Source organism: Diplotaxodon limnothrissa, linkage group LG20 (assembly GCF_057381915.1).
Source record: "Diplotaxodon limnothrissa isolate DT_005_m linkage group LG20, D_limnothrissa_male_GT1.1, whole genome shotgun sequence".
Taxonomy (NCBI): domain Eukaryota; kingdom Metazoa; phylum Chordata; class Actinopteri; order Cichliformes; family Cichlidae; genus Diplotaxodon; species Diplotaxodon limnothrissa.
Window position 1 is genome coordinate 37,297,142 of NC_140615.1, and position 27,478 is coordinate 37,324,619.

General features: G+C 44.2%; 2 protein-coding genes across 5 annotated transcripts; both read right to left on the reverse strand.

Annotated features, from left to right (window-relative positions):
• Positions 1-2,633: 2,633 nt before the first annotated feature.
• On the reverse strand, positions 2,634-7,981 carry mrgbp (MRG/MORF4L binding protein). The gene is made up of 6 exons (XM_085344740.1): positions 7,783-7,981; positions 5,220-5,341; positions 5,047-5,128; positions 4,864-4,938; positions 3,766-4,051; positions 2,634-3,667 (listed from the first exon to the last, which is right to left on the reverse strand). Exons 1-5 carry the CDS (start codon positions 7,922-7,924, stop codon positions 3,810-3,812), a joined length of 663 nt encoding a protein of 220 aa, XP_085200866.1. The 5' UTR covers positions 7,925-7,981; the 3' UTR covers positions 2,634-3,667; positions 3,766-3,809.
• Positions 7,982-8,848: 867 nt separating this feature from the next.
• Positions 8,849-26,700, reverse strand: hm13 (histocompatibility (minor) 13). 4 transcript variants are annotated; one of them, XM_085344557.1, is made up of 12 exons: positions 26,283-26,700; positions 22,419-22,454; positions 18,124-18,222; positions 17,948-18,030; positions 17,764-17,852; positions 16,094-16,179; positions 15,271-15,396; positions 15,039-15,096; positions 14,803-14,923; positions 14,579-14,681; positions 13,425-13,510; positions 8,849-11,791 (listed from the first exon to the last, which is right to left on the reverse strand). In XM_085344557.1, exons 1-12 carry the CDS (start codon positions 26,508-26,510, stop codon positions 11,728-11,730), a joined length of 1,179 nt encoding a protein of 392 aa, XP_085200683.1. In that variant the 5' UTR covers positions 26,511-26,700; the 3' UTR covers positions 8,849-11,727. The 4 variants fall into 4 exon arrangements, with proteins under 4 accessions (XP_085200683.1, XP_085200684.1, XP_085200681.1 ...); XM_085344555.1 differs by lacking the exon at positions 8,849-11,791 and adding an exon at positions 12,267-12,469; XM_085344558.1 differs by lacking the exon at positions 22,419-22,454.
• Between the last annotated feature and the right edge of the window lie 778 nt (positions 26,701-27,478).

The following is a 27,478-nucleotide window of genomic DNA, read 5'->3' on the forward strand; positions in this document are numbered from 1 at the left end:
TTACACATTAATGAATTAAACATGACCTAGTGGACCACAGCATGCAGATTTTAATACCAAGACTTTTGCACTGTTACTGTCTGAAGTAAAGGACGCGTTTCCCTCTGGAGAAGACTTTTCTACCTTTTGAAGGTTGCCGGTTCGAGCCCCGGCTCGGACAGTTTCGGTCGTTGTGTCCTTGGGCGAGACACTTCACCCGTTGCCTACTGGTGGTGGTCAGAGGGCCCGGTGGCGCCAGTGTCCGGCAGCCTCGCCTCTGTCAGTGCGCCCCAGGCTGTGGCTGTGGCTACAATGTAGCTTCATCACCAGTGTGTGAATGTGTGTGTGAATGTGTGGATGACTGGATGTGTAAAAGTGCTTTGGGGTCCTTAGGGACTAGTAAAGCGCTATATAAATACAGGCCATTTCATGCAGAGGCACAGGCCTGCACACGAGCATCAAATCATACAATATCTTTGATCAAATATTCTAATATTAAACAGCAAACGTCTCATAAAAATCTAAAAATAAGTCCAGAAGTTTGTTTTGAATTTTCCCGTCATCTCATAACTCGCTCAGACTTATTTAGAGCAGAGGCATCAAACTCACTTTACTTCATGAGCTGCGTCTTCAGTGGCCCGGAGCAGCGAGCCCATCGTACCAGCTTCACTTACACGATCATTTCCATGTGCAGGTGCCCACAACACAAACACAACAGTCGCAGTAAGAGCCACAGGCCTGAGTTTGCTCCACTGATATCAGGATGGCAGACAAACATTGAACTGGCACTGATTTTGTACCTGAACATGTTTTACTGAGCAGCACAGCTGCTGACATCTGCAGGGGGAGGTCGCCCCCCTGTGTCTGCATGAGCACACTGCAGCTTAAACAGCCGAGGCTCTAACAGCAGCAGTAATGCTGACGTGTTTGTTGTTTCTGCAATTATCTTCAAATGTCGTACTTTCCTAACTTTCTATTGACGACAGTACAGGACAGAACAGAAACAGGTTTATGTCCAGTGTTGATGATGTCACAGCGTCTCACACAGAGGCTGTTTGTCATTAATAGTCTCAGTAAGACTTTCACTGCTGCAGCAGAAAGAAGATGCAGAGGTCTTTTAATGACACGAATCAGTGGTGCACATTTAAAATAGACTTTAACTGCTTTATCATTTTACTTTGGTAGGTTGAAGCTCCTTTGCCTTAAACTGCTGCCGAGCATCAGGCGTCGAGCTCGCGGCTGCTGCGGCGTCTCTGAAGCCCAGGATGTTTAGACAGCGACCTTCAGCTGGTCTGTGTTTTTGGATCACATCTTTCACACCTCATTCTGAACAACACTGCCGAGACTCTGTGGGGTTCAAACTGTGCTCTTCCAAACATTTGGTGCAAGTTTTAGCAGCAGGCCCTGGAGAACGAAACGGTGGCTTTGGATGTGATGAAGCACAGCGGACCAACCACACGAGCAGACGACACCACAAATCATCAGATTTTCACAAACAAGAAAAAGTTTACTTTCACCTGAGAAGAGGACTTCGGACCTTTGAGCAACCGTCCGTCCTCTGACCTCTCAAGTGAAAATGAAATATTCTAACACTGAGTTACTGGAGCTCTGCTTCTCATGAGCAGTAAAGAGGCTTAAATTATTTACTTATGATTAACATAGATGTCTCATTTTTAGGTGCACTATTAAGAACAGTGTTAGCCCTCAGCCTCCTGGCAGCTGCAGTTATGCTATTAATTTGAAAATCCTACGTCGTTTCGTTCTCGAGTTATCACATTCACAAACTCGCCGTCCACGCCACCCAGCGAGGCGATGACATGCCCCGTGAGCTTTTTACGGCTGAGGCGCAAAAATGACACGATTTAGAAGATTTGTATTAATTACAGACTTTTGTATAGAAAAGTGTCTGGACTTCTTTAAGTTGCTTGAAGACGTTTCACCTCTCATCTGAGAAGCTTCTTCAGTTCTAAGGTCAAATGGTGGAGAGTCCCAGATCCATCTGCATCTAAAGGTCAAAGGTCACTCTTTCGAGGATGCCAATGTTCACATTTTGGACAGAGAGGACAGATGGTTTGAAAGAGGAGTGAAAGAAGCATCTATGTCCACTGTGAGCGACCATCTTTGAACAGAGGCGGGGTTTACGACACCAACTCTCTGCCATCTATAATCCAGTTTTGAGATCCTTCCCAGACGCCTTAACGCCCACTCACATCCTGGGCCATCTGACCTCAGGAAATCGCATGATAAGGTGGGGCCAGGTTTCACAATGAGCTCACCCGAAACTCTGGCTGATTGGGACCCACGCCCAGTTTCCCACCTTGGCTCAGGCGATTAGAGGATCATCAGGGGGTCCTTTTGTCCCTCTGTGGGGGGTCACTCCCACTAGGTTTATATCTGGGACTCTCCACCATTTGACCTTAGAACTGAAGAAGCTTCTCGGATGAGAGGTGAAACGTCTTCAAGCAACTTAAAGAAGTCCAGACGCTTTTCTTTCCAAGCTCCTTAGACTACGATGACCTGGATGACTGAGAACCTTCACAGACATATCAGACTTTGTGGAGCTTTAATGTGAAGGCGAACAGTCTGGAAACTTCACATTAAAGGTCGACCGCTTTGTTGAAAACAAAACAAACTTGGAGTTAAAAGAGGGGCAGAAGTTTTAATGTTTAAACATTCAGCTCTTTACAAACATTTTTGCAGGAAAACGATGAATGACGGGAGACTCGGCTTCAGCTTTAATGACACAAACAGCTGTTTCACACATCAGCTCATCAGCAGCCATAAATTAACACCCCAAAAATACTTAAAGGGAACATTTGATTCTCGTGGCCTCAAAACAAGCCGACACTAAACTAAATACACAGAAGACGCATTTTCAAATGACACAAATGAAACAAAGATTAAAAAACATAACTGGAATCACTCGGAGCTGCTCGTGTCCTCACACAGAAACAAAAGTACAACATGCTGCCACGTCCAGTTCAGAGAGAAACACAATTATTGCAGTTTCAGATGATCAGAAACTAAAAACAGTCACTGCAGCAACAAACACGCAGCTCAGACAGCCAACATGCTGACCTCCTGTCACATTAAACCACTGCTCTAAGCAGATGATCATCAGAACATAAAACAGACTCAATTATTTGTATTTCACACGCTGTGAGAACATGGCGTGCACTCTGATCGCAGGTGCACGCTGGAATATTCACTTCTACTCTCGTTTCTACTGAAGCGAAAAGAGCGTAAAGGTTGGAAACCCGTCTCACCCGGGCTCCTTCACTCCTCTGTACAACCGAGAAAGTTTAAATGAAAATGGAGGAAAACTGGAACGTTCTTCCACTTCCTGCTTCACTACAAGGTGAAACGGCTTTAAAAAGGTAAAAGAAAAGGCAGGAAACAACAACAGGACATAACTGTAGCAGAGTTTACGACGATGTGCTCAATACTCCTGGATGGCTTCTTTGTAGCCTGACAGGCAAGACTCGGGGCAAACTCCAACCTTGGCATTAAAAACAATAAGACAACACACGCCGCTCACGCTGCGGTCGGGTCAGCTGTCTGCACGCTAAAAACACTCCAGAGGCGCTTCCAGACGTGTCGCTTCCTCCCACTGTAATCACACGATGAGATGAAAGCACAGGTGCCGGGTGACAAGCAGCCAATCAGAGAGCAGCCACAGAGGGGGCGACTGTAAGAGGACAGAGAGCACTTAGACGACCTCACTCCAGGATTACACGACACAAAGCTCGCAAGCTCGGCTTCTGCGACGGCAGCAGCAACATTCACCTCCTTCTCTCCACCGCGCTCCTCCGTCTCTGTCCGTCCCCCGCTCAGGTGCGCCTCCTCTTGGCTCCTCCCGGACTCGCCGGGTTGGAAGACGACAGGAGCTTCTCAGCCGCTCGACTCCTCTTCCTCTTCTCTGCCTCCTTCCCTCCACTACCGCTTCCGCCGCCTCCTCCCGTCGCCGCTGACGACAATCCTCCGTCACTTCCTCCCTTCTCCTTGTCTCGCTCTCTCTCCTTATCCCGAATGCTGCTTGTTCGCTCCGACATCTTCACAGAGGAGTTACTCCCTGAAGCAGAGAGACGGAGGATCATATTAAAACCTGGTGTGGTCTAAACTCTCCAGACTGCACAAACTTCACCTCGTCGCTTATATTCTTCTAAGACTGCTGGGACTTTAATCTCTCCTCATCTTTTCTGACTGATTTTATTAGATTTACACTTGGCTGGTGTCGGTGTCACTACTGGTAGCACGAGGCGACACCTGGAGCAGAACGTTTGCTGTGGATCCTCCAGGCCCGTATCTGCTCCTTTATCCAAGGAGGAAAAGGATGAGTGCAGCCAGAGCTACAACATGACCTCCAGCAGGACACTGGTGAGAATGTCTCTGATGTCTCTGACCAAACAATCAGAAACAGACATCACGAGGGTCGCCCGACGGCCAGACGTCCTCTAGTGGGCGCTGTGCTCTGACCAAAGTCTGACTTTACAAACTTCTGCAAGTGTCACTATCATCTGCTCAGCGAGCAGAAGCAGCTGGAGGGTGTAAGGTGTGATGGAACGACTGGACTACAGAGCGGATCGACCAACTCTAGCAGCTCCCAATGAAACCTCCAAGCCTTACACATGGTTGACGCTCTGAGTCGGTTTAACCTTTTCAGACTTCACATGCTATCAAAATGTATCAAAATGCTCTCCGTGAGGAGAGGTCAGAAATATATGTTTGATTATATCAAGCTGTGCATTATTTGTTTAAACCCAGTGGATCACATGCACATGTGTCTGAAAGCGAGCAGCTAACTCTGAATTTAAGTGTAAAAGAACCGCTGAGGCGCCAGGACGCCCCAGCTGACTGCACCTTAAATGCGAGACAGTCTGGTACCTTCTTCATGTGTAGCTGGAGGTTCTCTCTCCATCCTGAACTCCTCTTTGGACTCCTCCTCTGAGCCCAGCTTCCCTACAAACGCACAAATTAGCGTCCGTTTAGACAAAGAAACGATGTTAACTTTTTTGTACTGGTGTAAACAATTTAAAAAAGCTGCATTTCTGACGGCAGTTCCCTCACCTTCCTTCACCTCCTGGATGATGTCATCGGGCAGGGAGAAGCTCTTCTCGTTGTTTGGGAACGGCAGGATCTCCGACTCGTGCTGCGTCACAGAGAAATGACAGTCTCAGTGGTGATGACCGCGTTCAGCGCGGCATGTAACAAACACTCAGCATGTGTGTGTACGTCCTCACCAGCGCCTGCATGTCGTACATCGTTCCCAGGTGGTCCCAGATGACGGAGGAGGAGACCTGCCGTCCAATGTTCTGACTGAACTTGTCTCTGATGCAGATCATGTGGAAGTGACGGTTCACGCCTGCAGACAGAGACACACAGCATGCACTGCATCATGGTCACTGTTTTTTCCCAGGAAACACATTAACGCATCAGCTCTTTTGCCTTCCTGCAGTCTGACGGAGCCACCTACAGGCCAGCTAAGCCAGATCAGTACATTTATTGGACCATAACTTTTCATATTAGCTGTATTTTATAGAGGAACCCAAATCCTTTATAATCCTCCTCCCTCAGTTAGAGGGACTTAGCTTCTCTACTTTATACACCTTTCTTCTTTTTTGTAGAGTTTTCTTTCTTGAAAATACTGAGTCACTCTGTTTACACATAAATCCAAAATTGGATTTTTAAATGACTTCTTTGAACTTTTTTACTCTTACAAAACTGCAGGAGCAAAAATAAAAATAAAAAAAATTGGAAAAATATGAAGTGAAACTGTAACTGTACTGGAACTTAAACAGCTCTTTTCCACATTTACTGAGCACTCAAAGCATGTTCAACTGCACACTGCATTCAACCATTCACACAGCGAGGAACCAGGCTGGACGCACAAGAAAAGTGGTGTAGTTTTCCAAACACCTGGACTTTATTTTACCCGGAAATAGAATAGAATTCAACTTTATTGTCATTGCACATGTCACAAGTACAAGGCAACTAAATGCAGTTTGCATCCATCCAGAATAAGGCTGCCACGATTACGTCGACTATCAAAATCGTCGACGACTGATTTAATAGTCGACGCGTCGTTTGAAGCTTTGTAAGATCCTGATAGACGCAGGAATAAGTAGCAGGATTTAAGAGTGTAATAATGGACTGAAACAGAAGATGGCAGCACTGCATGTACAAGGATGCCAGCTGCCGTTAAACCCCGAAGAAGAAGAAGCTGTGTCCCAGAATTCATAGCGCAGCCCAGCTCAGTTTCCAACAATGGCGGCAGCTAGTTAGTTTTAATATTACTCTTATTATTCTTTCTGGGTCACAAAATAAACGTTTAACATATTTTCAGGCGAGAATGTAGCTGTGTAAACCTCAAATATCTGCTCAGTTTATCAGGACACCACATATTTTCAAAAGCGCTCCGACGTTTTCGGAGACGTCTGTTACCCACTAGCTCGTTAGCTAGGCGGGGGCAAGGCTAACTAGAGCCGTGAGAACACCGGACTCCCAGCACATCGTTTTCAAACCCACCGCAATCTTTCCTACTCAGGTTAAACATGATATATGAGTCACTTAGATAACTTACAAATGTTATTGTTTGGCTTTTTTAGTATTTTATTTGTTCCTGAGTAAATCAGTTATAGTTATAGTTTTTACACAGCTGAATAAACGTCAAGCAGACAGCTGATTATCAGAAGTGTGAGATGCTCGAGAATTTACTCCGGTGTCCTGTTATATTTTAGATAGCAAGGAGTTTATTAAACTTCACTGAAACAATCTGCAAATTTCATTAAAATTGAATAAACTATCATCTTGTCTTTATTTTTAGTTAGCACAGACCTTAAACACTTCAAGCTGTAAGCTAATGATAGTTATATAAGAGCAGATGCTGCTGGTGCAATAAGCTGCACGTTTTACATCCAATGGATGATGATCTGATTAGTCGACTAATCGCAAAAATAATCGGTGACTAGTCGACTATCAAAATAATCGTTTGTGGCAGCCCTAATCCAGAAGGCAATATTATAGCTCTATTACAAAAATGGGTTACAATGTACACGGTATGAAGGTATTTTATGCATAAATAAATAAATTCAAAATGCATAAATGCAAAAACAATATTAGAAAAGTTAAAAGCAACAGTGGTGGGCCCTTAAAAGAAGTCAAGTAAATTGAGTTGGACTGTAACAGCAGTAAGACTCCAAAGTAACATAAGGATCAAGACCTGTTCCAACAAAGAGGAACTCAAATACTGATGAGATCAACACTAACACACGACGTCATTAAAGGAAACAAAGGCAGCAGTTGGTTAAATCTGATTGTGGTGTTGATGAGCACTGTTAGGTTTGGTCAAAGGTATCGGTGTAATATGAGTTAGGTTAGGCTTCCTTAATACTGGCCATGGGTTGGATGCAGTGAAGTAAACAAACAAAGAGCAGTAAACCTCAGAGTCCGCACAGCTCAGCTGATCTCACGATTTTTATTCAACTTATCTCGAAGTCAGCGTGTAATTCCCTCTTTGGGTTCTCTGTCCTGCCAAACACAATTAACAATCGTTTTCCTCCTTAGAATCAGTTTCACTCTTGACCTGCTAACCTAAGTGTCTCACCTGCAAGGCGAAATCGCTGGTTTTTAACTTTTTAAATAAGCATCCTCCATTAAACACCTGTTATTGCAATAAACTGAAATTAACGGTTTCCTAGTGTTTACATATTGATTCAGAGGCTCCTGAAAGCAGTCCAAGTTAAACTGGTTTAACTAGAGGAGATGCTCCAGCTAGCCGCATGCTAACGTTAGCTCTGGTCTTACCGACTGGTTTATGTCCGATCATCGCGTGGAACAGGCACACCTCCACCTCGTGGCTCCACACCACCGAGTCCTCTCCGGGAGCCAACGCCGAATCCGGCGGCTTCTCGTCGGTCTGGTTCAGCGTCACATCAGCTTCTCCCATTATTAAGGCAAAACCTAAAACTGGCCAGAAGCAAACGACCGTGCACCGTTAGCATCGGCAACCGGAAACGTAGTAAGACTTCCGGGTATCGGATTTCAAGATAAAACGACAAAAAATAGCCAGAGTGAAAAAAATTTTAAAACCGAAATTTGAGGTAAATTCATTTATTTGTTTTTAACAAATTCCAATATTAATCCTACACTTACAGTTTCAGTGACCGTCAAAGTTAAATGATAAACGGTCCGTTAAAACGCCACATAAAGATGGCTCTAGAATTTTCTCTTACAAGTGGCATGTGTTTGGCACAGAGACACCTCAGAAAAGTGAAGTTTGTTCCCCAAATCTAGTAAATAATTCAATAAAACTAAGTAAAAGTGTCTAGGGACCTAAAAGACATTAAAACTGCTTTCGTTTGAGGAAGTCGCAAAGAAAGCGACTGGACTTAAGTTTCTTTCCAAGCCAGACACTTTACTGTTTTAATTTTACTAGAGCATCAGAGATAGGATTATTTGTATTTTTTGGCATCAACATTCAAATTTATGTTAAACAATTTTATTTTCCATGATATTTCCATATTTTTAAAGCCTCAAAAGACAAATTTAAAACCAATTTATCAGTGAGTTTACCATTGTCAGACATCAGATTTAAATCAAATTACAAGCCTCAAATATATTATCTCCCCAAATTAGGAGTTCCTCAGAGATCTATTGTAGCTACTCCGTGGTTCTCAAAACAAGACAATGTAGTTTAGTATATGTATAAATGCCCAAACAAATGAACTTTGTCGTGATAATAAAAAAAATGCACTTTTTCAGGTGCTATTTTGCCAAGTAATTAAATTGTTAAGCACCAAATCTCTAAAGGTGAACATACAAGCAGTGGATGAGGAGTCATAGAAGCAGCCAGACTCAAAGGTTATGCTTCTCTATGCGGTGATCAAAACACCAAAAGTTTTATTGCAAATAAAACGGATACAGTTGGCGCCGTAAAACGGCCGCCACCACAAATACAACCAGAGAGGAAGAAAAAAAAACAATTTCAGGTACATTATATTTAAAATTAAGTGGCTACTGAACTTCACTGAGCTGAATAAGAGCATTTTGTTTTTACATTGATACAAAACTGTGCATCTCTTAATAAAGCATCCATAACAATCAATAACATTGAGAGTATTAACGTGAGGCTGATTATGTTCAGTTAGGCAGGGTTTTTCCAAGCATCCGAAAACTTTGTAATTATCTGCAACTGCATATGATTTTATTTAAAAACAAGTTAGGACCGTTTTCCGTTTAAACCTTTACTTTGAAACTCTGAATTACATTAAATTGCAGTTGTACTTGCATTAGGTTAAGCTCACTGGCTTATCCCGTGGAAACAGTTGTAGGATATGTTGACATTATGGGAAATGCAGTTTCAAGCAGCAGATTTTGGAAATGAACCTGTAACACAGGCCAACAGTCACCATGTCTCCGATTCTGCTGAATTCTTTTTGGCTATTTTTCTGAGTTTGATCCTAGTTTGAGGATGCTTTTGTAAAACACCCTGTGACACTTTGCCTCCTGGGCTCATTCTCACTGCTTATCAAACGAAGAAGCCACGGAGCTCCTCCCATTGCACCTTTTCACCAATAAGGTGTGAGAATGATGCCTCTTGCTGGGCAGTGAAGGCAGTTCAGTCTGCCGCCTCCTCCTTTTGCTCTTCTTCTCTCACAGGCCAGAACTTTAAGACTGAAAACCAAGAATCCAGTTTTTATTTATCCACACAGGAAAAAGTTCACCTGTGCAGCTGATTAAATTCCAGACACACTCCAACTGAAAGGGACAGCAAGGAGCGAAATTGAGGGAAAATATTTTGTACCTTTAGTTTCTAACTACTTTTTGTCATCATTATTTATTTATTACGAGTGGCTGCACTGCAGTATTCACACCTGGAGCTATAACTAATTATTCTCACTAAAGAACCACAGTTGGAGTTCAAGTCGCCCCCTCGTTTTCAACAAAGAAATCCAAACTGTGCTTTTGGTTTCTAAACATTTTCCACAAAACCACACTGGCATTTTTCTGTCACCACAAAAAGTGTATCTGTTACACGTCTGAGCAATAAAGCTCCAGAACCTTCATAAGAGACTGTAAATAAAAGATGGACAGCCACTGTGGCATCAGTGAGGGCAGGTCTGACGTGCTCACTGGCCACAGACGGGTCAAACCTGCTGTTTCACATTTAAACTAAGCTAGTGACCGACGCCGTAGACCAATGATTGCTAACGTGTGGGCTGCAGCGATAACAGCAACTCAGTTTTACTCAAGTATGTAAGTTAAATATTTATATAAATTTATATCCATTCATCCTCTTCTGCTTATTGTCAGGTTCACAGGCAGGTTGGAGTCTATCCCAGCTACCATTGGGCGAGAGGTGGTGGTTGGATTGTTATTACTGAGCTAAATTTGCTGCTCTTGTATTCAGTTGTGTCCCAGTGGCAGCTGGTCACACATTGGCCTCAACGCTTTATAGCAAACAACCTGCGTTGTGTTTTTTGAAGAAAAAAAACAAAAACTAAATTAATACTTTCTCTTGAATTTCAGAGGGAAGCTTTTAAGACTGGATGAGCCTCGTGGGACTTTGTTGCAGCTCTCTTGACTTTGGGGAAGAGCCATAAACTATTCATCTAACTAATCCAACACATTATACAACTGGAACTCTTTCATCTTTTATAGACGTGTCTACGATATTAGCTCTCATCTGTGCACCAATTCACCTCCAATTTCCTAATTCCAAAACAAACCAACTACTTGATCCTCGTCAGGAACAGGAACCATATTTTAGGTTAAAAACCTATAATACTCGGACTGTTTCTACTTCCTTTCTCAGCCTCAGCTGTACGGCCCTACGACCTACAGCTGCAGGGTTTAACTTGAAGCCACGTTAGCACCACAGGTCTGATTGGAAAGCAGATTTATTCTCTGGCAAACAGCTGGACAGACAGGGAGAACTCACATGTACAGTCAGCATGGAGACAAGTGGATGTAAACACAATACAGCTTTAACAAATGACAACATAACTGTATACCTAAAAAACTGAACCTGTTAGCCGGGGTTTCCCCTCTTAAAATTCTGGCCTATTATAAGAAACAAATACAGATAAAACCAGTAGAAGAAGCTGATGCTGACGGAGCAGACGGCAGTGTGAGCAGCGCCTGGTGAGCGGAGACACCCGGAAACAAAGAACCACATCTGGAGAGTTCCCACGCCTCCAGACTTTTTTACAGGATCAGATTCTGGGGATCATCACAATCGTCAGCGGTTCTTTGTTTGAGGGTTTCAGAAAAAAAAAAAAGTAACAAACAAGAAAGAAAATGGCAGCAGCGCTCGTTTTTCCGTCCGACTCGTCCACGCTCGGGGCCGTGTAAAGGCTAAAACAGGCGCTCCTTCTCGTTTCTCTGCCTATCTGAGCGGCGAGCTGCAAACACATGATGAGATCCGATTGGACAGGTGTTCCCTGACACGCCACTTCGTGGTCCTGTGTGAGAGGATTCGTGGTAGGCACCGGGTCCCAAAACGACTTTTAATAATTACAAACATCATCGTTGGCAGCGCGACGGCAGTCGTAACCACGGGTAACAGTCGGCGGCCGCTCCCGTGGTTATCAGAGACAAACGCGTTGGCAACATGAGCCCCGTTTCCCCTGGCTGACAAGCTGGAGAGACTGGAGGAGGCGGGGCTTCAGTGAAATGTGGTGGCAGCAGGCTGATGATGAAAAGTGTTTGAAGGAGGAGGGAGGGCAGGGGGTGGGGGCGACATGGATATTATTGGTCCTTCTTCTCTGATTCTGTCGCTTCCTCTTTAGTCTCCTCAGATGACTCCTCATACCTGAAGAAGAGAAGAAGGACGATGTTAGTGTGTTTCACGAATATGAATCCAATGCTGCAGTTCCTCTAATGGCCTCTGGAGGCTCAAACACCCCGATTCAAACAGTTTGGATTCTCGCCAATCTCCACCTTAAAACAACTGAAAGGTGAGCGATCGCTTTTCTAATAACTCACCCATTTGGCTTTTCTCGAGGCCTAAAGTTACGGGTGCAGCTGCTTTGCAGCGTTTGTAAAGATCGGTGGAACAAACAGTATCATCGTGTTTCATTTCTCGGTTAATTAGCAGCGACCTGTGTCTGTGCACTGCACCTGTCTGCTTTACCAGTGCTAATCAAGCTAACAACACCCCACCTTTGGATCAGCTGAATTTTTCCTCCTTCATGATTTTATTAATGCTATAAAAGGTGAATCTGATGGAGCGATGGTTTCATGTAAGCAGGTTAATGGGCTCATTAATGGGCTTTTTACCTGCCCAGGTGAGACAGAGAAGGGGACAGTAAAGATAGAGGGGCGGGGCTTCTACATCGAGGTGGGTTGTAATCTGCGGTGGCGCGGGGAGGAGCCTGTCGCCACAGAGACGGCATCCATGGAGCTAGCCAGGCTTGCGGGAGAGCCGCTGACGGTTGGAAAGGAAGTAAGTCTGGGAGAGGTGGGAAGAACTTCCTCTGAAGACTCATAGCTAACCACGGGGGGGGGGGGGGGGGGGGGGGGGGGGACACGGGGAGCAGAGGAAGGAAATGGAGACACAGAGGAGATAAAAGAAAAATACAGAGAAAGAAAAAGGAGATGATAAAAGTAGTGAGAAAGAAAGGAGGCAACGACAGAGTGTGGTAAATCATCTTAAACTCTAAAGGTCTAAGTTACTATAGAGCTCTACTGCCGTGACAAACGAGGAGGACGGAGGATAAAGACCGACCGGAAAGGTGGAAGAAGAGAGGTGGGAAAAAATGTAAGAGAAAGTACAAAACAGACATGGGAGCAGGGAGTGAAATGATGAGGTCGATGAGCAGGAGACCCTCAGTCTGCTGACAGAAGCACCTGAACATACAAAGGAGCCGTCATAGACTCTGCATTTAACATGGAAACTGCTGCTCGGAGAACCTCGGCGGTTCCTGCAGCGCAGACTAAACTCCAGACTGAGAGATCCTTTAAAAACTGAGGAGGTGCTCCTGTTTTTAAAACTCTATCATTAAATCAGGCCCCGAGGTTGTCTGTGCTGAAGTCAAGGTCCAAATCTTATTTATTCTTAAATGAAACAAAGAAATGTGGTTTAGCAGACGTGCACTTTGGTGCATTTAATAACAGAAATGCTTCAGTGTCATTGGTCGATAGATCACACTTTTAAATTTTACATTATACCCGAAGAAAAAAAGAAAAGAAAGAAATCTGTCCAATCACAGAGCTTCATTCTGGAATAAACAGCCAATAGGGTTTCAGCCCGCCAGGCATGAGATTCTGAACCTTTAATCCACTAAACAAAGAATCCTCATGAGTCTAATTTCAGTAATTACAAATAAATCTCTCAGCTCGTTAATTTTAGTGCAAACGTATGTTCAGACTTCAGAAACATGTTTTCCTGCTAAAACAAGCTCGGCCCTGCTGCCTCACCGTGGTTGGTCACCGTGGTTACTCACCTGAACATCTCTGTGAGCTCTCCTTTGAACAGCGCTATGATGACGGGGAAGCCGACGCAGGCGGGCACCAGGTACAGCAGGGCGGGCTGGACACACAGATTTAACAGCTTTTAACGTCCTCAATCATTAAAACTGAGACGGGCAACATCATCGGGTCTTTTTTAAGTAAATGATAACTGTAAATCCTAAATACAGCAGCACAGCATTTAATGGTGTCTTTCCCTTGTTTGGATGTTGGTCTGTAAATAAATAAACTGCACAACAACAAACAGCCGTGAGCGACGAGTAAATCCTTAAAGCTTTATTGGCTGCGGCTTCTTAAACACACCCTGTACAAATTTAATACCTACAGCAGATTTTCCAGAAAATTAAAACTTCAGACTTTTCACTTAATAAGCTGCTCACAAAATCAGACTTCATGTTTGTCCCAGTTTTAATAAAGCCAACGTTTAGTCCGCTTCCAGGAAACAGACTCCACGTCAGACAAAGGACGGACGCTGAAGTTAAAGGTCCCGACCAGTGAGAACACAGAGTCACTGCAGCCATTTCATCAACCTCATGTTCTTGGCAACCAATTATCAGTTGTTTAAATAAGAGGAAAAAAAGAGAGCAGATTAGCTGACTGTAACTCTGGTCGGTATGACAGGATGTGGTTTTCATCGGCTTCACATGGGGAGCTTCAGGGTCCCAGAGGTGGTTTAAACTGGAAATTCGAAGCTTTACTGCACTGATGATAAAAGGAATAACGCAGGAACACAAAGGTCCCAACCCTTAAATCGGAGCCTCTCTCCTATTCAAAGCTCTCTGGAAATCTCCCCGACAACATTCAGCCTGGCTCAAGAGCAGTTCTGGACATTGAGTAGACTAAAGTCTGTATTCTGCTTGAATAAATTAGACTGAAAGGAACAACAGCAAACAGAACGCAGGAAGAACTCTGGGATACACAACAAATCGAATTTTAATCTCGATCACGATTTAGACTAAATTATCAAACGATGCGGCGTTTGCTAACGTGAATCGTCCAACATGAACTCAAATGCCCGTAACTGCGAGTCCTCAAAATGAGCTGATGCGACTGGCTGCAAAGAGGCTGTTTTGAGAAGAGACTGAACAAAACAAAGTTGAGAAGAGTGATTGCGCTTTAAGCCTCGTACCTGTGCATGTTTGAAGGTGTGCATGACAAAGATGGTGAGGCCCAGTCCAAAGATGTAGGCCAGGAAGCTGGAGTAGAAATACGTCCTGCTGTTTTTATTCAAGCTGCAGGTAGAAGACGGTTTCACATGAAAGGGAATAAAGAACATTCATCTTGTTTAAATCCCACAAATGAGAGAAAACAAAGGAAACGAAGCAGCTGAGAGGAAAGAGGACCGAGTGTTACCTGACATCGAAGCGCAGCAGCAGAGCGATGAAGATACCCGGGATGACAATGTCTCCCAGTCCCAGCATGGCAAAGTTACTGGCCTCCAGACCTTTCTCCAACAAGTCCTGTGGAAACACCACTGCAGTGGAGCAAAGACGGGTGGGGGAGATCACAGCAGGACAGGAGGTCAGCTGGGTGAAGTCTATGAAGAGCAGGAGCTAAAACTGACTGACACGGTCATACACAGCACTTACATTTGATTGGTGCTTCAAATGACTTGGCAACAGTCACCATGACGTTGGTCCCAAACACCTGGAGACACACAGAATAAGGATGATGTGCAGCTGTGTTCATGCTGGGTCATTGTTGGAACATCTGGATTGTGTCAAAGTGCTGAAACTGAACATCTGGACATGACAGAGCTGAGCTCGAATCTTCTGGAACGTTTCCGTACGACTACCTGAGCTGGACACGTGATCTACTCACCCAGAAGACGTCGTAGATGAACAGCCCCCCCAGCAGGATACAGCCGGTGCTGACGTTGTTCAGGTGGAGCAGCTCCACTCCGTTCAGGGCAAACGCCAGCCCGAACAGGTTATTGGCTATCCAGTGCTGTGATGTCACAATACACACGCACACGTGAGCACAAAATGACGCATCTGAGCGGCTGAGACGAACACATTTACACAAATCCTTTTGTTTTTGAATCCTTTATACAGATGTTGACCAGATGTTCTTTAGTCTCAGCTAAATAAACGAGTTTGGATTCAGAGGTTTTATCCTCATTATTCTTTAAATAATAATTACGGTAGAAGCCAAAAGTGAAGCTGACAGCAGGCTTCGATCGCATTACAGATTTCAGCTCTATGTCACAGCGTGGAACATCATTTCTGATGGAAATAATTAGAGCTTACATTTTATACCATCTGTCGGAAAAACAGGAAACATTTTAAAATCTGTCGATTTTCTTTGTTTCACACCAGAAGGAATCAAACATAAGCACTAAAAGCTATTTACTCAGTAAATAACTAATTTGGCATCTTGATGAAAAAACAATAATAACGTGCTTCACTGTTTTTACTGCTTTTATGTAAAAGAGTAAACTGAAAAATTCAAGAACAACAAAAACAAGATTTTAACACCATGAACATTAAATATCACTTTGATTATAAACTTGCACATGTTTGTGGATTAACCATTACTGTCATTTAGGGCTTCATAAATAATTCATTACCCCACAGATCTAAGCTCAGCCATGTCGGAGCTCACAGCTATGCTCAGCTCTGTGTGCTGCACGTGTCACTTTTACCTTTTTGAGCAGGTACCAGACTCCCACCACGCTGCTGATGAGCAGACACACCAGGTTCTTGGTGTCAAACTCATAATTGACTATTTCTGTAGAGACATGGAGAGACGCAGGTCAGACATGAATGTGAAAGACGTCAGGAGACCTAAATCGGGTTCAAAAGGCCGTTCAATAAACCACATTTATACAGAGATGCTTACAGCTCTGACAGATTCAACCTAATAAACTTTAACTGAGGCCGTTTGTCGCTTCCTCAGTAAACACGATTCAACGAGAAGATTTACTCTAAAACTTTACTCGTGCAGATGAACCTGTACAGCAACATTATCGTCCTGACAAAGAGAAACAACATTCACTGTTCTAAGGTTTTATACATCAAGACATAATAAACAGATCATGTGTTTCTTTACTGCTTCAAAGGGACCTCAGAGGGTAAGTGGCAGCCAGGCGCTGATAGTTAAATGCACTTCATTAAGTGATCATCAGCAACAAAGTCCATCATTCTAAAATTAAAAAATACTGACGGCTGCTAGTGCCATCTGTCAGCCTCCTCCTAACTCAGGGATGGGGAACTGCAGGCCTCGAGGGCCGGCGTCCTGCAGGTTTTAGACGTGTCAGCTGATGTAAATGGCTAAATGACCTCCTCAACATGTCCTGAAGTTCACCAGAGGCCTGGTAATGAACTGGTCATTTGATTCAGGTGTGCTGACCTGGGGTGATCTCTAAAACCTGCAGGACACCGGCCCTCGAGGCCTGCAGTTCGACAGCCCGTCCTAAATTCACCTTTGGTATCATTTTGAAACCTACGTACAGAGATTTTCAGACCTCTGAGGTCACTGAGATTCTAACTCATTCGAGATTAGTAGCTGCACCTTTGGTATGAATTTGAAAATACTGCGTTGCCTCATTCCTGAGTTATCGCATTCAAACTCGGGTCGTCACCTCGGCCCATCCACCCGTAAAAATACCCTTTTACAGGCGAGGAGGGCAACAATTATTCATCTGAAAACTTTCCATGTCAGACTCTACAGGCCCCAGTTAGCATGTTAAAGGTTAAAGTTCATGACAGCACAGTTAGAAAAAGAAAGCACAGCTTAGGTTAGGGAAGCTTCATCTGAAGGAACGATGACATAATCCACAGCAGCACACACATCTCACACCAACCGGCAGCACAGCAGCGATTTAATCATCGAGCCGAGCGTGAGGTCCTCTCTATACCAAAGTATTCTGGGGTCAAGCGTGAGGTCGTCTGTCTCATAGCTAATGCTTGAGCTAACATTTGGTCCAGAGGAGGATCCAAGCACAGCAGCAAATCTCCAACAGAATAAGAAAAGAATCACCGTGCAGCAGCGACCCAGTCAAAGTCCAGACCCGAGTCTGAATGAAACTCTGCAGCAGGACTTCAGAGAGCCACGCATTCACGAAACCCCACAAACCAAAGACTGGACTAAAATTCCTTCAAAGCAATATGCAAAACAATTCACTTCCTCTGGCATCTTTGCCGTGCAATACTTTAAGAATTAAATCGGAGCAATAAACAGTTTGAACACGTTTTGGGTTTTTTGTGTGAAACAAAAACATTTGCCTGCTCTTTTTAGGAATCTGGGTCTTTTAAACTGTATTTTTAAACGGTGTTTGTTCCCGTCGTTGGTGGAACGGGCAGCAGGTCTCACCTTCTTTGGACTCTCCGGAGCCCTGAGTGAAGAGCAGCTGGTACTGTTTGTTTGGGAAAGATGCTGGGAAGACTCTGGACATCAGAGGACTGAGAGACAGAACCAAGAACAGAGTCGAGTCACCTCCAACATCAGTTAAACCAAAGCGATTCACTCGCACACACATTCACGTTCTCTGACGTACCTCATAGTGTGAGACAGAGCCAGGACGCCCAGGACGAAGAAGTAGACCGACAGCAGCAGGTTGATGTACTCTTGAGAGAATACCTGCGTCACAGCACACGTCCAGCATCAGAAACAAGCCTCATCTGACGAAATGCACCGTTGCAGCTCTCCCCGAGGTAAGAGACGCCGACTTACCTTGAAGAAGAGGTAGAGCCCAAATAAAGTGCAGCTGGCGATGATGGGGAACCTCGCTGCGTCCCGACTGGTGATGGTCTCGGGCATGTCGGCTGCATTCTGGGAGAAACGGAGCGGAGACAGAAATATGAGCAGGTAAGGTGAAGGTTCACCAGAAGACAGGGATGTGCACACCAATCCAAACACCAGGTGAGACCACACCAAGCTAAAGCTTCCCATCACAAATTTAACCTGAAAGAAGATGAACTAGTCTCCAGACAGAAACCAGTGAAGTTTTAAATGAAGATCATCAATTTTAAATTAGGGTTATATGGACCACAGTTTATGTGTTGTAATGTAACTGTTACTGTCAACGTTTAACGCCTAAACTAACCCAAATACCGGGATTAACCCTGAGGCCGTGTGAGGCCCTGTGAGGCCCTGTGAGGCTCTGTGAGGCCCTGTGAGGCCCTGTGAGGCTCTGTGAGGCCCTGTGAGGCTCTGTGCCAACACTGCAATAAGCAGTTGCTTCACTCTGCAACCACAAACTAATCTGAGGCGCCGCCTGCTGCTCGTGAAATGAGGCAACACAGGCACCACAAACCTGCCTGCACAGCTGTCATGCTGGGGGTCAAATACTCAGTTTTGCTTAGAAAGCCTGAAGTAACTGCAGCTGTAATCAGAGCTGAGCCAATCTCTAAATACTAGAATAACGTGCTGCGGTGCGTCCTCCTCTGTGGAGGTGACAGTGGAGCATCGCTGAAGAAAGAAAGGAGAAACTGTCCAACAAGTGCTCACCGGGACTGATGGCAGGCACACGGGCACAAATCAGGTAAATATTAGTGTGTTTTTCACGTCATGCTACAAACTGATACGAGTTTAACCTTCAGTGACAGCCTGAGTTAGACCCACAGACGAACACTGAACACTATGCCTCTGTGATAAAATCTGATTCTTATCGAGGCGTCGCTCGTGTGGATATTCATCATTTAGCAACAAAGCTTCTGAAAGCTGGGACTTCCTGGTGGTATAAAAGGCTTTGGAGGATACAGCCATCACACCAGCGTGGGTTTGAGCGCTGCAATAATTACACAATGGCAGAAATGTGCGTTTCCACAGACATGCCAGAGGGCACCTCCCTGTCTCTACCGAGGCCTGTCCTCCTCCCGATCAGGCCGTCCTTCCACACTCGGGTCGGATCACAGAAAAGAAGAGCTACTGTAGACTGACAGAAGCCCTGAGAGAGAAGCCTGAGAGTCACCTCCATCTATATTCTCCTCCATCTACTCACCCGAGACAGAAACTGGGACAGAGGAGGATGTAGAGGGATAAGGAGAGGAATCCTACACAAACCAATGCTTTATAATCCAAAGCTCAAGTTTACAGTAAATGCAGGATTAATATTACAAACATTTTCTAAATGGTAACATCCTGTCTTTCCTGAAACTAAAGATGTTTTTAAAGCAACATGAGCTTCTATAGAAACCAGTAAATCTGCAGGTGACTGAGTTACTAGGGGTGCAACGATACACAAAATTCACGGTTCGGTTCGATACTTTGGTGTCACGGTTCGATATTTTTTCGATACAAAAAAAATGTTCATGCCTTTTTAATTTGTCATTTATTAAAATTATAAATATATATTTTAACTCAAAAGTACAGTTTTTAAATTTAACCCTAACCCTTGTGCGTGTTTTTTATTTTGACAGCGAATGCGCACCTGCGGACCACTTATGTGCAGCCCTGGTTATTTAGCTCGTCATATTGCAGCCACAGAAATTATTTTGTCCATGAAACCATAAAGCTGCACTTTCTTTTTGCCTTATAGTCTGATTTGTCATAACTTCTCCTGCTGCTTTTACACATGCACTCACATAAGCTCAGCGATTCTCTGCGCGATCAACCTCTCACATGTTTAAGCTGCGGGAGATTTCACTTGTCATGTTTGCATAGTAAGCTAACGATTAATAAGACGATGTCAGAGGAATTGGTGCACAAATTATCATCACTCACAGATCAGTGCTGTCGCTCTCTATACACAGTTCGCACGATTGCAAAGTGAAAGCAAAAAAACAAGCGCAAATTCAAACGCGATTTCAATATGTCACATATTGACAGTGGCTCACCGATGCCAATGACATAATTACCCAGCTACATTTCCGAAAGAATGCAAAAGCATTGACATATATTTTTCCTTCCTACAATAGCCCGACGGGCAGGGAAGAGATAGATTTTGGTAGCCCGACTGAAAAAAATCGCTAGCTCCAGGACGTCGGGCTAGCGATATTGCGAGCCCTGTATCTGATTGAGGAATCACTCATCTTTGGAAAAGAGAGTTTATTACAGAGAAATGGCTCTTTCCAAAATAAAAGCTATACTATCCGCTTCTTCTGGGCTATATTCTCAGCAGCATATTAAACAGCTGTCTAAATGACTCGGCTAAAGTTAGTAGCATGCTTGTTGTTTTTGTCTTTGCACTAGGATGATGTCAGCGTAAATGTGCAGTCATATTCGTTGTGTTCCCACTAGTGCTTTCAGGTTAATCTCGTTGAAATGACCTTAACGCCACAACACGGCAAATCTCCGTTAACGAGCTACCGCCGATCGCTCCGTGCATGGGGCTAGACAGCCAACACGTTAACGAGCTAACTGCGCTAACACACTAGTTCCCACCCATGTAATTGAGCATTGAGTGGCACATCCAACATACTGTTTTACTTTAGTCCATGACTCGCTTACCTTCAGGGTCATACGTCACATGAAAACCAAAATAATTCCAAACGCCAGATCTGAATGAGGGTGGGGGAGGTCCATGTTGTAAGGAGAGCTTAACTTCTGTCTCGCTAGCTTGCCCTGCGCTCTTCCTTCTGACTATGCTGTCTGTGTTGAGCGCTCAGTGAATCTGCGTTCGACTACTCCGCCTAGGCTGCACTGTCGACCCTAGGCGGAGTAGTCGAACGCAGATTCACTGAGCGCTCAACACAGACAGCATCGTCAGAAGGAAAGTTGATAAAATAAATTACAAATTTTGTATTGTTCGATACATATGCGTACCGAACCGAAAGCACTGTATCGAACGGTTCAATATCGATACGAATATCGTTGCACCCCTATGAGTTACATGTACCACAAACACACAGCTGTTAGCAAACAGGCTGAAGTAACACCGTGTTAGTGCGAGTTAGACGCTGCTAAGATCTACATGAGGACGAGGTTAGTCGCAGGAACCTTCCTGCACAGTTAATATATTCTAAAAATAAACCTCAGTACTGTGAGGTTGTGCGTTTTATGTACCAGTGTTTGGGCTCCACTGAGTCCAGTCATTTTTACTCCCTTTCAGAAGTATTTTCTACTTTAAGCCGTTATTCTATTTGCAGGCTGTGTTTGTGGTTTTGGCTTCTTTAACGAGTCCTCTGTGCATGAAACTGGTTCCTGGCATTGCTGTAGGACTTCCTGCCAACATCCCCCCCCAGTCTGTGTTATGTGCTGCTTTGAATTTGTTTTTGTTAAAGTCTGGCTTACAATTTGCATGAACCTGAACCAGACTAAGTGATCAGTGCAGTCGGGACGCAGGTGAAGCTTCAGTGGAACTTTGCATGTAATCCAGACGCCGCGGTCTGTGTGCGACTGCCGAACCAAAGAGGCCGTTTAAAGTAATCAAGTTCACGTAGCGTTATCAATTCCTTACGTCACCCATGAAATGCCGTGCTGATGGTTTGAGGACAGTTTAATGCGGCCATCAAAATGCACATTACTCTTAAATTTCGTATTTTCTTTCACTCAACCTTCATATTTAGACACGTCATTTCCCCCATTCTGATAAATTCCTTTCTGCACAAATTTTCCTGAAGTAGTTTTAGACAATTTCCTGGGAAATCCTGCAGCAGAATCTTGAACCTGTTTCAAAAACGTGTTTATACTTTTGGCACCGCGTTTCATTTTCTCTAACGCCTACAGAGCGTGTGAGCAGCTAGCTGTACCCACTAAGACACAATAAAGTTGAATATATCAGGCAGGAATAAGCTGGGATTATCAGCCACAGCAGATGATCTTTTTTTAACTTATCAGTGCAGAAAAACAGAAATCTAAATCTGATTGGTTCTTGACCCTCTTCTTCTCCATTGCAGGCGTTCCTTTTATTTCACATGTCTGTTTGTTTTTGGACAGCACACACACTGAAACAAGCGTGAGCTGATGAGCAGTTTGTTGTTCCGGCTCCACCCAACACCTCTGCGTTCATGCAATCCCTGCTGTGTCAGTGCTGGAAACCAACAGTGTCTGGGTGTATTGGTGCACACAGCGGCTCTCATACTCACTCTGAACCCAGAATCGTAATCATTTTCTCCGAGCTCCTACAGATAGACAGACAAACAGAATGGGTGGACAGACAGATGTGCACACAGACAGACAGGGAGAGAGAGGATCAGATCGGCAATCAGGAGCAGGGCTGGAAGCAGGGCCCAAAATTAAAGCAAGCAAACAGGTGTCCAATGCAGGAAACAGATCATCATTGCTGGAATTACACAGGGCAAAAGCTTCAGTGAATAAAAGCTTTGATGTATCTGAACTCATATTCATATTATAGGATGGCTGACAGAGGAGAAACAGCGAGAAAGAGGAAGAACGGAGGAAGAGAGGAAGGATGCCATGGACGCCGATTTTAAACTGAACATCACCCGAGGCTCAGGCAGAGACTTTCTGTCAGATTTACCAACGCCAGCACAAAACCGCGTTTAAACCCCCCCACACACATCTTTGCTACAGAGGTACGACCCGAGTCGTCACCCAGAGGGTTTACAGCCCAGCTCCAGGTATTTCTCATCTCCAGTGTTGCTATCCCAATGTCACAGGGCAGAGCGTGTAATGCTGAGGAGAAGGAAACGCTGAGGAGCCACAGAAAGAGCCATACAAGTCACAGATGTATTAAAATGAGACAAGTATCCCCGTACAGTGAGCAGAGCGCTGTGTGGAGGGTTATAGTCAAACTTCTGCAGAGTTCACACATCATCAAGAAAACCTCCATTGGTAAGTGCGCACACACAGAGCTCTGCAACATCACAAATCCCTGTCATGTGTTTTGCAATAACTGTTAAAGGCTCCATCCCATAACACGGTGAAATATTTGAATTAATTATTCAATACTGTATTTCAATTTTCTAGGATCATTTAATGCCATATACAGATAGCATTGTATCTCTGTAATGCTTTAATAAACAACACATTTGAATGAAGTCAACACAGTCAGGCTGATTTTCATACCTTGTTTTTTCCGTTTCCAACTAAATGTGAACAAAGACCCAGTTTGTAGATTTAAATTATTTTGTGAAGAACTATAAAATATTTAAATTCTCAGCATTACTGAAAATTCTCCCAATGAGGTGCTTTATTTACGCAGTAATTACAAATTACAATCAAAACAAAGCCTATAATGTTAAAAACCCACATATTTCAAACTATTTTCCATCTTCCTCACAACGGTGGGAAGAAACTGAGCATATGGAGAATTAGCAAACTGACAATTTCACAGTAGTATGTATAAATGTAGGGTTGGGGTCAAAATGACCCACTGGAAAATTAATCCACAACTAAAAATAGTCCCCCGAAAGAAGACTGCCTGCTGTTTTCAACATCTAACCAGCTGACGTTTTAATGGTTACTTTGTTCTTTAAATTTCCAAACTGAACATAAAATTAAATATTTAGTTTTGAAATTTCATGTCAAATTATCATTTCAACTTTGTAATGATAAATGTATTTTACTAACTTAAACATATATTTTATCTCTAAACATTTAATACTTTTCTCTCTTTATCATTATTATCACTCCTGCTATTTTCTTAATATAACTGCACACTTTCTATTTGCTCATGTAAAGCTGAGGAGCCAAAGAATGTCATTATGGGTAAACGTGGCTACACGGTTTATCTGCACATGACAATAAAACTTGACACTCTCATACTTGCTGTGTAATAGTTTCATGTAAGAAAAGACAGAAACTGCGTCCTTTCGAAAAATTATTTCCATTCTGTGAACATTGTGATCTCAATCCATCTCATTCCCACCGAGTACGATCCTGTTTTGTGAAACACCTGCCTCAGGCCACCGAGCCCATTCTCTCCTTCCTCGCGAGATTTCATTGGCTTCCTGTTTTTGCAAATGTGTTAAGCAGCCGCTGATATTAAAGAGACCAAAGGAACACCCGTGGTTATGATTTCAGTCTAGTTACTGCTGTTTACGTCTCATTTCAATTAATGTCGCAATTCCCCCTGCGTGACACGTCCGCCTCGGTTTGTGGATGCGTCACATGCGAGTGACAGGACCCGCTGTGACTCAGTGAGATAAAACAGAGTCTACGTTAACTACAACCATCAGTGAAGGCAAACGTCAAAAACCAAAGAAACGAGCGACAGAAAATGAGAAACATGACAGACAGCAGCGTGAAGCGTTCAGTCTGAAGTCATTTCTGAGAGACAGGTGAAGCTTTCTGGCATTACAATAACTGAGCAGCTCATGTCAAACTGAAATTCATCAAAAGTGGTTTTAGTCTTGTGCTGTAACCAGGGGAAAGGTACATTTGTCCCTAACGTGACAAGAATCCATCTAGTTTCTGTTTTGTCTTTAGCCAATTAAAACATCTTGAGGGGAACTGAATATTTCTCTCTGCTCGGAAACCCGTTTTTATGCCTTCTGTATACAAACAGAAGAAAACAACATCTAAAGTCATTCTCTTCTGTCTCATTGTCATGTGTAAATCTGAAAATTTAAATACCTATAGTGCCAAAAACATTGGGCGGGTGTGCCACTGCAGAGCACTGATGCACTCTGCTTACTGTTGTTCAGCATCTAAGTACTCTTTTAAAGAATCCCCACAAGAGCGTCATCAAAACTTTTTTCTGGAAAAATCAGAAACAGGTGTGTCCCAGAGCACACGGAAAACACCTGACAGCTCCGGCCTACATGCTGTCAAAGTTTAATCTAGTCTTAAAGTTTCTGAATGTGTCTGATCTCTCGACGCTTCTCACGGTTGCAGATCAGGTTCTGGGTCAAACTGATATTGCTCCTTCACTTGGACCGTCACACAGATATCACCCACTCTGAGAATTCAGTCTAGACATTACTCTGTTTCATGACCCGACTTTTCCCTCTTAAATCCGAACTTTGTGCATCAGAGCATGGGGAATTTTCCCCGTTTCACCAGATCCTACACTTGCTGCAGGACAGGTAGTTTTAACATGCATCCCCAGACAGTGCGCCCATAAAGGCAGAGCACCGTTAGAGCAGGGTGTGTCTCTGCTGGTGATACCTGAAACAGCAGCCGGTTTCATTTCACAGCTGTTATTAGCAGCTTCCGTTATGCAGATTAACGTGATTTTCTGCCAGCTGTGTTGCGTCCTCAGTCACTAATAAAAACCTCCATCACCTCCACCCGGCCGTTCAAAGGATGTGGGAGGTTTTTTCTACTTTAAGCTAACTGCGCATGTCTGCAAAAACCCCAAAACGAGAACAAACAGAAACAGTACACGTCTCTCTCCATCACCTGGTGATGCGTTCACGACCACGAGGCTAGCTTGGCGTTTTCTGACAGTCGGTTTAACCTCGTATTCATGTCACGACTCCGTTCAGCACAGTCTGTTTTCGGCTCACTGTACAACTTTTACTACAACTTTAAGTTACTACTCCCCACCCGGATGGCAGCGGTCCCTGTTACTCAGCCAGGTAAAAGTCCGTTAGGAAAAATGTAAATAAACATCTGTGCACACATCCTTTCATCACACGCCAAACAAGCACAAGTTGAGAAAAAAAAAAAAAACAGTTTAAACAGACACACACCAGAGGACCCGACACCCACTACGCAGCGTTATGAGTGCAACAAGTGCAGATAACGACTTTAAAAGCCTAATTAGCATCTGGAAATAACCGGTAAAATCAAACAGCTGGATCTTTAAACCTTCACTCGGAGTCTGGACGCGTATTTCCCAACTTTATCGATAATTTCAGCACATCATTCTTCAATTAACTCTATCGCGACTCCCACTTCTGTATTTGTTTTGGAAAAATATTATTTTTAGCGTCCTGGTGAGCCGCTAGTTAGCCAGCCGTTAGCTGTAGCAGCTAGCCGCTGAAGGCTAACGAGAGGCGGGCTGAAGTCAAACCCAAACGCCGGGGTCCACTAACAGTTACCTTGGATTTTGAGCAGGTGACGGACCGCAGGGCTCCGAAGAAGATGGGCAGGAGCGCCATGAAGACCAGGCTGCCGTACGCCAGAGCCGTGCCCTCCGGGGTGGCCACGAATTTGGCCGTGGCGTTGAGCGCCTCGGTCCCGTTGGAGTCCGTGGCGTTCAGGGCGTCCAGGACGGCCGATGCGGCGGCCTCCGAAGCAGAGGCCGGGATTTGCTCAGCCTCAGACATTGTTCTTCACACACAGAGAGGCTTCGGGGTCTGTTGAGGCTGTGGCGTTAACTGACAGGCGGATAGAAGTGGAAGCTGAAGCGGGGAGTCTGTCATTCATCTACCGCTGTGCTGCTGGAGTCCTGATAAGGCCACGTTTCCTAAAGCAGTGAGCGGAGAGCAGGCAGGAAGAGGAGGGCTCAACCCGCTGCTGTTTCCGGGGACACTGACAAGGCGTGCACGGCAAAAGAGGAGGTACCACGGGAGTAAAAAAGCAGGTAGTCACCATCTCTTTGTTCTGCTTTCAAAGCTATCAGACTCATATATTATCTATGTATACATAGATAATATATGCATATTCTGAGAAGCCACTAGATACAAACAGCAAGAAAACATAAATGAATACATTGCACACAAATAGCAGGCTATCTATATTAATGCAACTGAATTGTAAAACAACGACAACAACCCCCCAAAAAAGTTTTCAAAAAGCGCGAGCAATGGGATTTTTTTTTACAGTAATAATGAAAGTTTGTGATGCATGAAGTGTGTTGTGCTTGCAGAATGACGACACGCACAAGCACCAGATGCTTATTTTTACTGTTCCCTCATTCACAAAGAGTCGTCGCAAGGAAATGATCAGTGGGTGGATCGATTCAAATATCAGCGGTAACCTTAACAACGCTGGGATCGATCACCTAAGTCCACTAAGTCGCTCCCGTATCAGAGAGGAGACAGGTCTGTGCAAACACCGCTCCTCTGCTGCAGGAACACTTTGCTCCGCCACCTCTTTCCTCCTGTGCTATTCAGTAGTTCCACAGTCACGTGACTCAGTGGGCCAACATCAAGCAGGGCTGGCTCAGTGGTTGAGAAGGGGCGGAGCAAAGTGTGACAGCATGAGAGGTGTTTACATGCTTCCTTTCTGATGACCGAGAGCAAAGTATTGAACTTACAGCAGAGAAGCAAAGTCCAGCATTGATCCTGTAATA